This window comes from Tupaia chinensis, unplaced genomic scaffold, assembly GCF_000334495.1.
Source record: "Tupaia chinensis unplaced genomic scaffold, TupChi_1.0 Scaffold000117_2, whole genome shotgun sequence".
Taxonomy (NCBI): domain Eukaryota; kingdom Metazoa; phylum Chordata; class Mammalia; order Scandentia; family Tupaiidae; genus Tupaia; species Tupaia belangeri.
The window spans coordinates 501323-515269 of record NW_006159583.1 but is presented as its reverse complement, the minus strand read 5'-3'; the positions used below and the strand labels follow the sequence as shown (position 1 = coordinate 515269).

The window sequence follows — 13947 nt, the reverse complement described above, 5'->3', positions numbered from 1 at the left end:
TTTGTCTCTAGTGTCCATTACAATTTTCAATACTTTTACGTTCTCCTGTCTTTCAGTCTTTACCATACAGTGCAGACAGTGAGTATATGTTAAGTGGAGACACACAATATCTCTCTTTCATAGCCTGACTTGCTTCACGCAGCAACAAACCTTCCATATTCATCCACTTTCTATCAAATTCCAGGGCATTGTTGTTTTTTTATGGCTGAATAGTATTCCATGGAGTATATGTGCCACAATTTTTCAGTCCATTCATGTGTTTGTGGACATTTGGGTCAGTTCCATGTCTTAGCAATTGTGAATAATGCTGCAATGAAAATAGTTGTGCAAGCACTTTTCTGATCGAGTGCTCTCCTGTCCTTTCGGTAGATATGTAGGAGTGGAATTGCTTGATCATATGGTAGTTCTATTTGAAGGTCTTTGCGGAACCTCCATATCATTCTCCACAGTGGCTGAACCAATTTACATTCCCACCAACAGTGTAGGAGTGTTCCCCTTTCACCACATCCCCTCCAGCACTTATCATTATTTATTTTTTTAATCTTTGCCATTCTGACTGGGATTAGGTGGTATCTCATTGTGGTTTTGATCTGCGTCTCCCTTACGATGAACATTTTTTTCATATGTTTTTTGGCTGTTTGTATGTCTTCCTTAGAGAGTTGTTTATTGAGCTCATTTTCCCATCTTTTAATTGGGTTAATCATTTTCTTCTGGGTAAGCTGCTTGATTTCCCTGTGTATTCTAGTAATCAATCCCTTTTCTGAGGCACGGTTAACAAAATTCTCTCCCATTCCAAGGCTTGTCGATTCACACTAATTATGGTGTCCTTTGCTGTGCAGAAACTCCTTAACATGATGTTATCCCATCTGTCTATTTGGGGGATTGTTGCCGGTGCTTTGGGGGTCTTGCTTAAGAAGTCTTTGCCTACTCCAATGTTTCCCAGAGTTTCCCACCAGTATTTTTATAGTTCACAGTCTTGGGTTTAGATCTTTGATCCACTTTGAGTTGATTTTTGTTAATGGTGACAGATAGGGGTTCAGATTCATCTTTCTCCAGGTGAATATCAGTTTTTCCAGTGCTATTTACTAAAGAGATTTTCCTTTTCCCACTGGATTGACTGGTACCCTTTGTCAAAGATGAGTTGGTTGTATGTTTTGAGGTTGATTTCTGTCTACTCTGTTCCATTGGTCCTCATGTCTATTTTTGTGCCAGGTACCATGCTGTTTTGTTTATCACATCTTTGTAATACATTTTGGGGTCAAGAAGTGAGATGCCACCGACTCTAGTCTTCTTGCACAGGATGTCTTTCATGGTTTCAGAAAATGGGCTCTTTTATGGTTTCAGAAAAATTCTATGATTGTCTTTTCTACCTCTGTAAAGAATGTCTCTTGTAATTTTATAGGGATTGCATTAAACATGTAGATTAATTTGGGTAGGATTGCCATTTTTATTATATTGATTCTGCCAATCCAGGAACATGGGATGTCCTTCCACTTTTTAGTGTACTTTACTTTTTCTTGTTAAGGTTTTCATAGTTTTCCTTGTAGAGGTTTTTGACTTCCTTGGTTAGTTTTATTCCTAAATATCTTATACTTCTTGTGGCTATGGTAAATGGAATTACATGCTTCAGTTCTGTCTCTGCTTGCTTATTGTTTGTATATAGAAATGCTATAGATTTTTGTAAGTTAATTTTGGGACTCATATGATTGTGGACTTGTTCAGCGCTAGATTGGAATGCTAGGCTTAATAATGTTATGGTAACTGTTATTACCTTAAGATGTTTTAGGTGTCATTATCTCTCCAGTAACTTTCTTTTTTTTTTCTTTTTTTGGAGAGATTTTCACTGTAGGGCGCGTGCACTCGCCAGACAGACAGAGAGAGACATAGAGACAGAAAGTGAGAAATCACTTCCCAGGGGGGATGGTCACGCTGCAATCCCTTCTCCTCCATTCTCTTCTCGGGATCTTGGGCACGCACGCACACGCGCCCGGCGTGAGTTTTAAGCCACCGGGTCCGGGACGTGAACCGCAGTCGACTACGTGGGAGTCCAGCGACATAGCCATTACGCTAACTGCTGGTTCCCTCCAGTAACTTTCTATGAGGAGGGGTTAAATAGAGGAGAATTTAGGAAACAAATAAACAAACCTAAAAGCCCATGTCATATACTTTACAGCTAGTATGAGAAAGAGTACATACATCATCTTGAGGATAAGAGAAACAATTTCAAAGTCCACGGTTCTGAAATGTTGAGTTGCATCAGCCTTTACCATTCACTTATAAATGGTAGACATGCAGGTTGGGGTTGCTCCCTCTTTGCTTAGGGTAAATCATCTATAACTTTTGCCCCTTTTCTTCCTGTTGCTAATCTGCTGGTCACTATCCTTATATGATAGGATTAAAAAAAGAATAAATGAATGAGTTTTTTAGCTTTAGCATCTGTGATAAAAGGTTTATCAGAAAGGAGACTGAAATCCTGAACTAAAATGAAGATTTTCTGTTTATCTAGGCTGGTCTGCCCGTATTGCCATAAAAAGATTGAGAGCTTGTTAAAAGTCAAGAGATTAAAAAAAGGCAAAAAATAAGAGTCTCATATTCATAGTAATGAATAGAACCAGGTTTAATAACTGAATATTATACTTATAATATAAAGCCCTGATGTGAAGACCCTTTTTCTTTGGATGTTTGCCGGTGTTACAACATTGCTTACAGTGTTCACTTTGATCATTATTGACTCATATGAGCCTAAACCTGTGACCCAGAAAAAAAATGGATAATAAATTCCAGCAGTAGAAGACATGTTTGTAGTTTGCCCTTGGAAAGATGAGCTAAAGGTGCTGAAGAAACCATAAATTCAATTTACAATAATAAAAAAAAAATAAAATTGTTTATACTTTGCTCAGTGGATGAAGTAAAAATCTAATATTTTTCCTAGTACATGCTGTACATTTTGCCAAACTTCACTAAATTCCTGTTTAGAAGGTAGAAAAATACTTTATATAAAGCTTTTGATTTCACTTGTGTTTTTCACCGTTGAATTCCTTTTCAAAAGCTCTTTCTCCTTTTCTTTCTTTTCAGGTTCTATTTATGAAATGTTTGGAAATGAATGCTGTTTATCAACGGGAGAAGTGATTAAAATTACTGGATTAAAAATTAAGAAGATCATAGCTCAAATTTGTGAGCCCATTGAAGGTTGTGAGTCTCCCCAACCTTTTGAACTGCCTATGAATTTTCCAGGTACATTGCAACCACTTCTCATTTGCGAAACTGTGTTGTTAATACTCGTATACACTGATATGGTTGAAATGAATGAAATGAGAGTCATTTCTTTTGTTGCTCTAGGATTGTGAGTTTAAAAAAGAAATCAGAATTCCTGTATGTAAATCAATCATTTTAAGTACTAAGAGAAGGCAAATATTTTCTACCCTAAAAAAAAAAAATTCTTCACTTAAGAATTAATCTCTTGTGTTAACAAATATTTAGTAAAAGGTATATTTAGTAAGTTTCAACTTTTTGTACCACTAGCTATGCTGGATAATGAGACTCAAGAAATCAAAGCAGGCCCAAGCAGTGGCACAGTGGTAATGCAAGTGGGCTAACGGGGTTCACATCCTGAGACCTCCCTGAGCAGCTGGGCATGCACATCTGTGATCCATGCCCACTGAGAGTAGGAGCTGTGTCACGGTGTGAGGACCCTGTTGGGGATAGCTTTCCCTTTCTTCCTGTTTCTCTTTCATGGACTAAATATAAGCTTAAAAGAAGAAATCATAAGGCCTTTTTATAGGATCTACAGAGCTAATGAACATTGCTTAGAAAGATCTACCTTCTTTGGTTCTTTTGCATCACTTTAGTTCCAGGGATCACTGCTAAACTTCGCTGTCTGATCTCACTGAGAAGTATAGCTTCTCTTGTCTAGCTACCCTTATTTAGCCTTTCAAAACTAGCTCAAATATTATGCCATCTAAAAAAACTTGTTGACCCTACACTAATCTAAATGTCTCTCTTTTATGTTCCCACAGTATCTTAGATGCCACAGCACATACCTCATTGAATATTCACTAATTTTCTTTTTTGTTTTATTCTCTAGGCTAGGGGTTGACAAACTTTTTCTTTTTCTTCCTTCCTTCCTTCCTTCCTTCTTTCCTTTTTTTGTCTCTCTCTCTTTCTCCTTTCTTCCTTCATTCCTTCCTCCCTCCCTTCCTACTTTCCTCCTCTTCCTCCTCCTCCTTCTTCTTTCTTTTATGTATTTGTTTTTGTTTTCTTTATAAATGAGAGGGTATTTGCACTTGCCAGAGAGTAACAGAGAAAGAGGGAAAGAGAGGGAGAGGGAGAAAGCACCCTCCCCTCAGTAGCACCAGGTCATGCTGTGGTCTCTAGACCTCCATTTCTCTATCTTGTCAGGATTTGGGGCATGCAAGCACATGTGCCCTACATGTTTTTCAAGCCACTGAAGCCAGGAATCAAACCACTCTGGTCATGTGATATCTGGCTTCCTTAAAACTTGGCTATGGATGAGTCCCAGTGAACTTTTTCTACGAAGGGCAATCAGTAGCACCAGGTCATGCTGTGGTCTCTAGACCTCCATTTCTCTATCTTGTCAGGATTTGGGGCATGCAAGCACATGTGCCCTACATGTTTTTCAAGCCACTGAAGCCAGGAATCAAACCACTCTGGTCATGTGATATCTGGCTTCCTTAAAACTTGGCTATGGATGAGTCCCAGTGAACTTTTTCTACGAAGGGCAAGATAGAAAGAAAAAATATTTAGACTTTGTGGTCAGATAGTCTTTGTCACAACTACTCTGTTCTGATGTTGTAGCATTAAAGAAGCTACAGACAAGACATACATCATTGAGCATGGATGTAACTTGATTAAACTACAAAAACAAGTGGCCAGCAGGATTTGGCCTGTTGACTGTAGTTTGATGACCTCAGTTCTAGATTTAAAAGTTGACAAATGACATATGAGACATCCGATTTTGTATTTCTTGTACCAAGCACATTTTCTGGAACATAGAATATGCTCAATAATTCTTTATCAAATGAATAAATGAGTAGTAGGAGAGAAAAATCTTATATTTACAATATAACGTGCTTCAAGGTATGATTGAAATATACATGAGTACTCTGAGACTCTTGATAAGGAGAATCAGACTGTTGTTCTTGTTTCCGAAAATGGATTCTGGAATCATACTTCAATCCCAGCTCTGCCACTTCTTAGTTGTGTAAACCTGACAAGTTATTTAGCCTCCCGTCACGTGAAATAGAAATAATAATACCACCTGTTAATGCTATAGAGAAGACTAAATACTGAAATATAATTAAAGTTCTTAAAATGCTTGGCATATAGTAAGGGCTATACACAGTGTCATCTTTTATTACAGTTTTCAAGATTACTATTACTATCATGGGAGAGTAGGGGAAAGCTTTTCAGAGACTGCTAAAATTGAGCTGATGTTTGGTGAATGAAAATAAGTTAGCTTCCTTGAGGAGATGATTCTTCTGATTACTGGAGTATCCTACTCATTTCAGTTGAAACCTTACTTACTGTTAAATTCTAACCATTCCTTTCTCACCTCTGTTCTTTACAACAATAGTTCTCAAGCTTGGTTGCACATTGAAATCTCCTAGAGATCTTTAAAAAAGAATCCTGATCCTCAGGCCACTTGCATGAGATATTCTGGTTTATTTGGTCTAGAGTGAGTTCTGGTCATCAAGGTTTTTTTCCAAGAGGTTTTTGGATTATGCACATGTGCTTGCTGGAAAGAGAGAGAGGGAGGGAGACAGTGAGAGGGAAAGTGAGAAATCATCCCCAAGGTGGGGGTAGGGGGAATGGCCATGCTGCAATCCCTCCTCAATTCTCCTCCCAGGATCTTGGGCACGCACACACCCAGTAAGAGTTTCAAGCCACCAAGTTGGGGACTCAAACTGCAGTCAGCTATGAGGGAATCTTGTGATGGTAACCTCCACACCACATGCTGGCTCCAGTCATCAGGTTTTTAACGCTAGTATGTAATACTAACGGACAGCCAAAGCTAAGAATCATTGCTTTATAAGAAGCCTTCCCAAATTCTCTAATTATACCTAACAATTCCCTTTTTATGTCACTATAGACTTTCATTTCTTAATCATTACATTTGTATATAATTGAATTTATTTGTGTTCTTGTCTGACTAGCATCATCTACCTAATAGATCATGAAGTAGCTGAGGGCAGAATCTGAATCTCATTTATTGCTATGATCCCCACCGTGTTTTGAAAAAAAAAAAGCGCATTTTAAATATTTAGTAAATTAAAATGACTAGAATCTTCTGGTAGGAAAAATATGTCTTATTAAAGTAGAGAAAACATCTAGCTTTTGACTGACAGTTTAATTTAGGAAGTTGCTCTTTAGAATATTCCTTTGAGCTTTCAATGTGTGTGATAATCTTTTATCAATTGAGCAATTTGGAAAATATGTCTTCAAAACTAGTTTATTATAAATATCAAGGTTAAAGTGGAGGAGTAAAATGATTGGTGAAGATTAAGAAATACTTTATTTCCAAAGAACTCCTCGGTGGCCATGAATGGTGGTGATTGCTCCAGACAGAGCAGCAATCCTTCTATACCAACACTGGGAAGAAAGATAACAATCAAGAGCACTAATATTTTTCATAAATAACAGCATCTCCTATTATTCTGTATTTTAAACTTTCAATTAAATTCCTGGTTAAATTTTAAAATTAAAGTGTCCAAAATTGTTTTAAAACACTCCTCATAATTTGTGAATTTCGCACATTTCTTTCTGTTTTTGATGCCTAATTTCAGTCTGTGACCGAAACACCTACTTTCATGATTCCATCCTTTTAAATTCCCGAGACCTGTTTTATGAACTAACATTCGGTCTAAGCTAGGAAATGTTCCATGTTACTTGAGAAAAATGTGTTTTACTCTTTTTTTTTAAAGAATTATTTTGTTTACTTTGTTTACTTATTTTGCTTATTTTAAAATTTGACCAGAGAGGACAGAGAGAGAGAGAAAGTGAGAAAGTAAGCCACCAGGTCTGAGACTCAAACCACAGTTGGCCATATGAGAATCCAGCGCCTTTAACGGCCATGCTACCTGCCAGCCCCAGTGAATTTTACTCTTATTAGGTAGACTGGTCTACAGATGTCTGTTGGTTTATAATGTTGTTCAAACATTCTATTTCCTTCTGGAACTTCCATTTAATTTATGCATTATTGAAAATAGAATATTAAAGTTTTTAGCTATTATTGTTAAATGTTTCTATTTATGCCTTTCAGTTTGTCAGCTTTTGATTTATGTAATTTGGAATTCTGACAGTAGTACATATGTTTATGATTGTTATTTCTTCTTTATTGAATAACAATTTAATCATTATGCAATTTTGTTGTGTTTCTAGAAATAATTTTTGTTTTAAATGCTGTTTTTTCTGATATAATAGTACTGTCACTCCAGTGTTTTTGGATACTATTTGCATGGTTTACCTACTTCTAGCCTTTTTCTTTCAAACTATTTGGGGTTTTTTTGCATCTAAATATGGATGGCATATGGTTGAATCATGTTTTTTAATCCATTCTTCAAATCACTGTCTTTTTATTGGAGTATTTAATCCATTTAAACCTAATGTTATTACCGATAATGTAGGCTTTAAATCTGCCATTTTGCTACTCATTTTTCATGTATCTTAGGTGTTTTATGTTCTTCTAAGACTTCATTACTGCCCTCTTTTTTGCTAAACAGATATTTTCTAGTGTAACACTTCAATAATCTTGCATTTTAAAAAATAAATTTCTCTTTTTAGAACCTTTTTAGCGCAGCGAAATTTTGCAGAAAGTAAATGGATTTATTGTGTATTTCCTGGCCCCACAAACACACAGCCTTTCCCACTATCAAAATTCTACAGTGTCTTTCACAGTTTGATAACTCATTTCTTTTTAGTACTGAATAATATTTGATTGTGTGGATGTACTATAATTTATATATTCACTAACCTACTCAAAGACATCTTGGTTACTTCAAAGTTTCAGCAGTTATGAATAAAGCAGTTTTACATATTCATATGCAGATATTTATGTGAACATTGGTTTTCAACTTCTTTGGGTAAATACTGAGATTTATTGGAATTTACTTTGGGTAAATCTCAGTATTTACGGTTTTATTATACTTCTACTTTTTTTTTCATTCATTGTTCATTTTCAGATTAATTCTACACTTTACATAATTTCCCCATCATTATTTATACTATATATATATTATATATATATATACATAGAACTTTACATTTTTTTCTGTTAAATGTTTCTTCTTTTTGCACCTCATACCCTCCACCTCTGCTTACTACCATCTACTCTCCTCCCTTAAGTCTCTGGTAGCTACACTTACCCTCTCTTTTATGATATCTTTGAATCTTTCTTTTTCTGTCATAGTGTGAAGATACTTGGCCTGAACTGAGTGTGGATATACAGTGTGTACCTTTCATTTTTATTTATTTTTTATTTTTTGCCATAGGGCATATGCGCTTGTTGGAGAGATTGCGAGTGAAACAGACAAAGAGAAAGTGAGAAATCACCTCCCCCTAGGTGGCCACACCACAGTCTGTTCTCCAATCTCTTCTTGGGATTTGGGGCACAAACTCACATGCACATGCTGTGTTTTTCAAGCTACTGTGTCTGAGACTTGAACCACTGAGTCTGCCATGTGGGAATTCAGCACCTCAACCAGCATGCCACCTGCTGGCCCCTAAAGTCTGTATCTTTCAAAGTCTGGTTCACTTCTCTCAGCAATGTCTTATATATTCACCCACTTTAAATCATTGTTCCTTTTAGCTGAGTAATATTCCATAGTCTTTTGTGCCACAGTTTTCCAACTCAGTCATCAGGTTTTGGACGTTTAGGTTTGTTCTATTTTAGCAATTGTGAATAATGCTGCAATAAACATGGATGTGCACGTATTTTTATGGCTGTGTGTTTTCCTATCCCCTGGGTAAATAACAAGGAGTAGGATTACTGGGTCATATTGTAGTGCTATCTGTGGGCTTTTAAGAAACCTCCATATACATAGGGAACTCGAGCAGCTCAGCCATTAAAAAAATGAATAATCCAGTTAAAAACAGGGCAAATGAATCGAATAGACAACTCTCCAAAATGACTTATGAATAGACAAAAAGCATATAAAAAATGTTCAAAGTCTCTTGTCATAGGCAAAAGCAAATTAAAACCACAATGAGATTCTGTTTAATCCCAGGTCAAATGGTCAGAATAAAAAATATTGAGCATGACATGTGCTGACAAGGCTGTGGTTGTAAAGAAAATCCTCTTATACTGTTGGCGGAAATGTAAATTAGTACAACCTCTATGGAAAACAATGTGGGGGTTCCTCAAAAACCTACACTTATTTTACTTCTCTGTAGCAGTTGCCCTGTAGTTTACAGTAAATATTTTTAACTAATTCAATATGGTTCAAATAAAACCACAACACCTTACATATAGTACAAGTACTTATAATAAAATATTCCCAATTTCTCCTTCTCATCCCTTATATCATTTGTTTTCATTCATTTAAATTATGTGTAAGTATACATATACATTATACATATACATGATTGGATACATTACTATTATTCTAAACAAGCTATCACCTATTAGATCAATCAAGAACAAGAAAAACAAGTTTTCACTTTACCCTCACTTGTATTTTCTGTGTTCTATGGGGATATAAGTTTCTGATCTGTAACATTTTCTTTCTCTCCGAAGAATTTTTTCCTTTAAGGCAGGTTTATAGGCAATACATTCCCTCCATTTTTGTTTGTCTGGAAGTCTTTATTTCTCTTTATTTTAAAGGATAATTTCACAAGATACATAATTCTAGGTTGGTGGATCTTTTTTTCCCTAACACTTTAAATAAATCCCTCCACTTCCATCTTGCTTGCATAGCTTCTAAGGTGGCATTGTCTAATATTGTCTTATATTTGCTCCTCTACAGGTAAACTGTTTAATTTCTCTGGCTTCTTTCAAGATTTTTTTCTGTATTTTTGATTTTCTGTAGTTTGACTATGGTATGCTTGGTCTAGTTTTCTTGGCATTTATCCTTCCTGGTATTCTCTGAGTTCCCTGGATACAATTTGGTGTCTGATATTAATTTGAGGAAAATTCTCAGTCACGATAGCCTCAAATATTGTTTCTGTTCCTTTCTCTTTTTCCTATCCTTCTGATATTCCCATTATCCACGTATTACTTTTCGTTATCTCATAGTTCCTGGATAGTCTGATCTTTTCTTCTTTCTTCTTTCTTTATTCCTTCTTTCTTTTTTATTTCAGCCCTTTTTTCTGTGTGCTGTTCCATTTTGAAAGGTTCTGTTAGCATATCCTAAAGCTCAGACATACTTTGTTCAGTCAGGTCAAACTTATTAATCAGCCTGTTAAAGGCACTCTTCATTTTTGTTATACTTTGGATCTCCAGCATTTAAAAAATTATAAAAATAAGACTTTTTCTTATAAATTACATTTTCTGCTTACATTGCCCTTTTCTTGTTGTATGTTGTTTAATTGCTCCATGAGCCCCCTCAGCAAATTAATTACAGTTGTTTAAATTCTTGGTCTGGTAATTCCAAAATCTCCACCATATTTGAATCTGAACCTCATAGTTGGTCTGTGTTGTTCAAATTGTGATTATTTTTTCTTTTAGTATGTCTTGCAAATTTTTATTTATAATTAGACCAATGCCTTGGCTAATTCTAGAGTTCTGAAAAAAAAAATGATCCTAGCAATATTTAAAATCAATTTTCTTATAAAAGAAGACAATTTTGAGAGGTTCCTTTTTTTTCCCCAAATTTATTTTCTTACTGTGATTTCTTATTTCCACATAGTTATTCTTCCATTTTCTGACATCATCCACCTTTCTATGTTAAAGTATATAAACACAGTCTTAATTTCATATGGTAACTTAAAAGTTTTGATGAAGATGGGTCAGCAGGTGGTATGGTGGTTAAGGTGGTTAATGTGGTGCTGGACTCCCACATGACTGACCTCAGTTTGAGTCCTGGACCTGGCAGCTTGCTTTCTCACTTTCTCTTTCTCTTGCTCCTTTCCTCTCTGGTCAAATATAAATAAATAAATAAAGTTAATAAATAAATAAATAAAATAAAATAAAATAATTATTTTAAAAAGTTTTGATGAAAATAACAATAACTTTGACAAGGGTGCCCAGAATTACTTTTTTGTAAGTAAAGAAAATCTACTAAAGAAAGCTACCCAGCATTTTGCCAATAAACATGGATTTTTAGCTTTATCTCTAGAAAATGCAAGTTCAAACAAAAGTGAATTTGTTCACAGGGATTTGGCAAGGACATTTTTAGAGTAAGGATTGGAACTTGAATATTTGCTAAAATGTGAATAAGGAGCTAAACTTTCAATATATACCTCTAGTTGCATTCTCTATTAATACTATGTTTCTATATGTCTCTATTTTGTCACCTAAAAAAATATTCAAATATATTAAAAGAAATAAAAAGCAATCATTTTAGTTATGTATGAGAATAAACATACTGCTTTAGAGGCACAATTTATTCTTTTAGAAGACAACCTTCTTAGCTGAGCCTTTTTATGAGCTCGAAAACATGCCGTTCTTGCCAAACACAGCAAAGATATATCCTGATATTTGGTAGCTGATTGCCCTATCCCATACATTGCTAAATCATGTAATGTTTGGTTTATAGGGAGGTTCCAAATTTCTGAATTACCTCCTGGAAAGATGTGTTCCTCCTTTATAGTGTTGTGAATCATGAATAATAAATATCTTCTCTTTAGCCATGAGAAATACCTGAGAAAAAGTGTTTCAATACATCTTTCTGATGAACAGAGATGATTTCTTTTTCTCAAACAAAAAGTTTACATTAAGTGTCTTTAAGCCATATGTTTAAGGGACGCTGTGGTTACATCTATAAAACCACTGTTAAATTTACAAGGCTAGACTGAAGACATTTTTCTCTTTGGATTTTTAGACTCTACTCTGAATTTTATTAGTGTGTAGGAATTTGGTTTCTGGAGGTAGGAGGCATGTAGAAAATGTGGCAATAAAGCTTAGTGATGGAACAGCCTCTACTTCTCTACACCAGAGGGACTTGGATCTTCTCTGTAACATATACTTGAACGAAGACTTTAATATTTCAGATATCATTCTAAATATTCTTACATATAAAGTGGTTCTAAATACTTTACGTGTATATAAAGATTACTAATTGAAATCGCACTTTACAGATGAGAAAACAGTCACTGGAAGGCTAAAAGACTTGTCCATAGTCACGTAGTAAGCGGTACAGTTGATGTGGGGATGCAGGGGTGCATGAGTGATAAAGCCCAGCACCCACAGTGAAACACGGGTTCTTGTCTCAGTTTGTGAAGAGTTAGAGATGCAGATGTAGGTAAGCAGGTGGAGTTTGTTAAGAGAGAGCCAAAGAGAGCTTCCAAGCAGAGACAGGTCTCAGATAGTTGCTGAAGAGGAACTGAGGTAAGGGGTTTTTGTTTGTGCTTGTTCCCCGGGACTTGAACATGTGTTTCCCTTGTGGTGGGAATCACATGTCAGATGGATATAGTTATTTTTCTCCTAATTCTGGAGTGGGTATGAATGTCAGGAAATTCTCTTTGGCTAAAAGTTTTGGATCTTAAAAGACCATTCCCTTCTTCCTGGAATGTGGTGGGACCAAGAAAAAAAAGCCTTTGTTTTAGGTCATGCTGCTTAGGTTACTCATCGAATTACTGTTGAAAGCTGCCTCTTCAGAGCAAGCAGCTAAACTCTTGTGTTTCTCTTTTAAAACTTGACCGTTTGGTGATTTCATTTTGGGCCTATATTATGCCCTATGTTCTTAGGGTCTGTGTGTTCTATCTCACATGGGTTTTAATACAACTTTTGCAAAGTACTGGTTCATGGTCACAAGAATTCTTATACCATTTAGGCTCATAGTATGGGTGCCCTTTGGCCCTAATGGTGGCCCTTTGCCACCAGCTATTTTTTTGATAGCATTTTTCACGTATTTTGGGCCTATTTGCTTATCTCATAGTTTTCACTGGGCCCAGGTACTTCAGATTTCAACCTCAGGAGTTGTCCGGTCCTGGTCCCTGACTTTGTTTCACCATTGCACATAGTGCTAGCCTTGGCCAGAGTGGCAAAGGGCAAGAAAGAATGTGACTTCCATTACGCTAAAGTGGATTGACCTGTTTTCTAGTCCTTTCTTTTCTCTCAGTGTTCCATCAAGGGCTCCCTTCTGTTACTTATTCTACCTAACTTCCTAATCAGAACCTTCATCATATGAGTAAGCAAAAGCTCTGTTCTATCTATAAAAATACAGGATGACCACTTATGTAATTTAAAATATATGATAGCCATATTTATTACTTATATATGGCTGCATAATAAATTATCTCTAAATTCAGCAACTAAAATAAGAACTATTTATTACCTCACATGCTTTCTGAAGGTGAGGAAGCCAGGAGTGGAATAGTTTTGGCTGAGAGTCTCTTCTGAAGTTGCCATGAATGTGAAGGCAGGAAATGCAATGTGAAGATATGATAGGAGCTGAAGGATCCATTTTCAAGTCTATTCGCATGGTTTTCCAGGAGACTTCATTCTTGGTCACATGGCACTCTCCATGAGGTTTCTCCTGAATGAATGACCTCAATGAGAGAATACCCGAGATTGAAGCTACAGTAAGCTATGACCTAATTTCCGAAGAAGCAGTCCATCACTTCTGCCATGTTCTTTTTTTTCCATATTCTTTTGATTATACAGTCCAGCCCCAGTACAAACTGGGTGGGGATTGTACAAGGGTGTGACAATCAGGCAACAGAAAAAAGTGGAGGCCATCTTGGAGGCTACCTAACACAGATATATATATAGACACACATACACACACACACACATACACACACACACACACACATATATATATATATATC

At 36.0% G+C, this 13947-nt stretch overlaps 1 protein-coding gene across 1 annotated transcript in view; it reads left to right on the top strand.

The window, feature by feature from the left end:
• The window catches only part of THEMIS (thymocyte selection associated), a 203662-nt gene that overhangs the window by 34045 nt on the left and 155670 nt on the right, over positions 1–13947 (top strand). The window contains exon 2 of the mRNA XM_014586185.2: positions 3076–3234. Coding sequence (XP_014441671.1) covers positions 3076–3234 — 159 coding nt within the window. The remainder of the gene's footprint in view (positions 1–3075; positions 3235–13947) is intronic.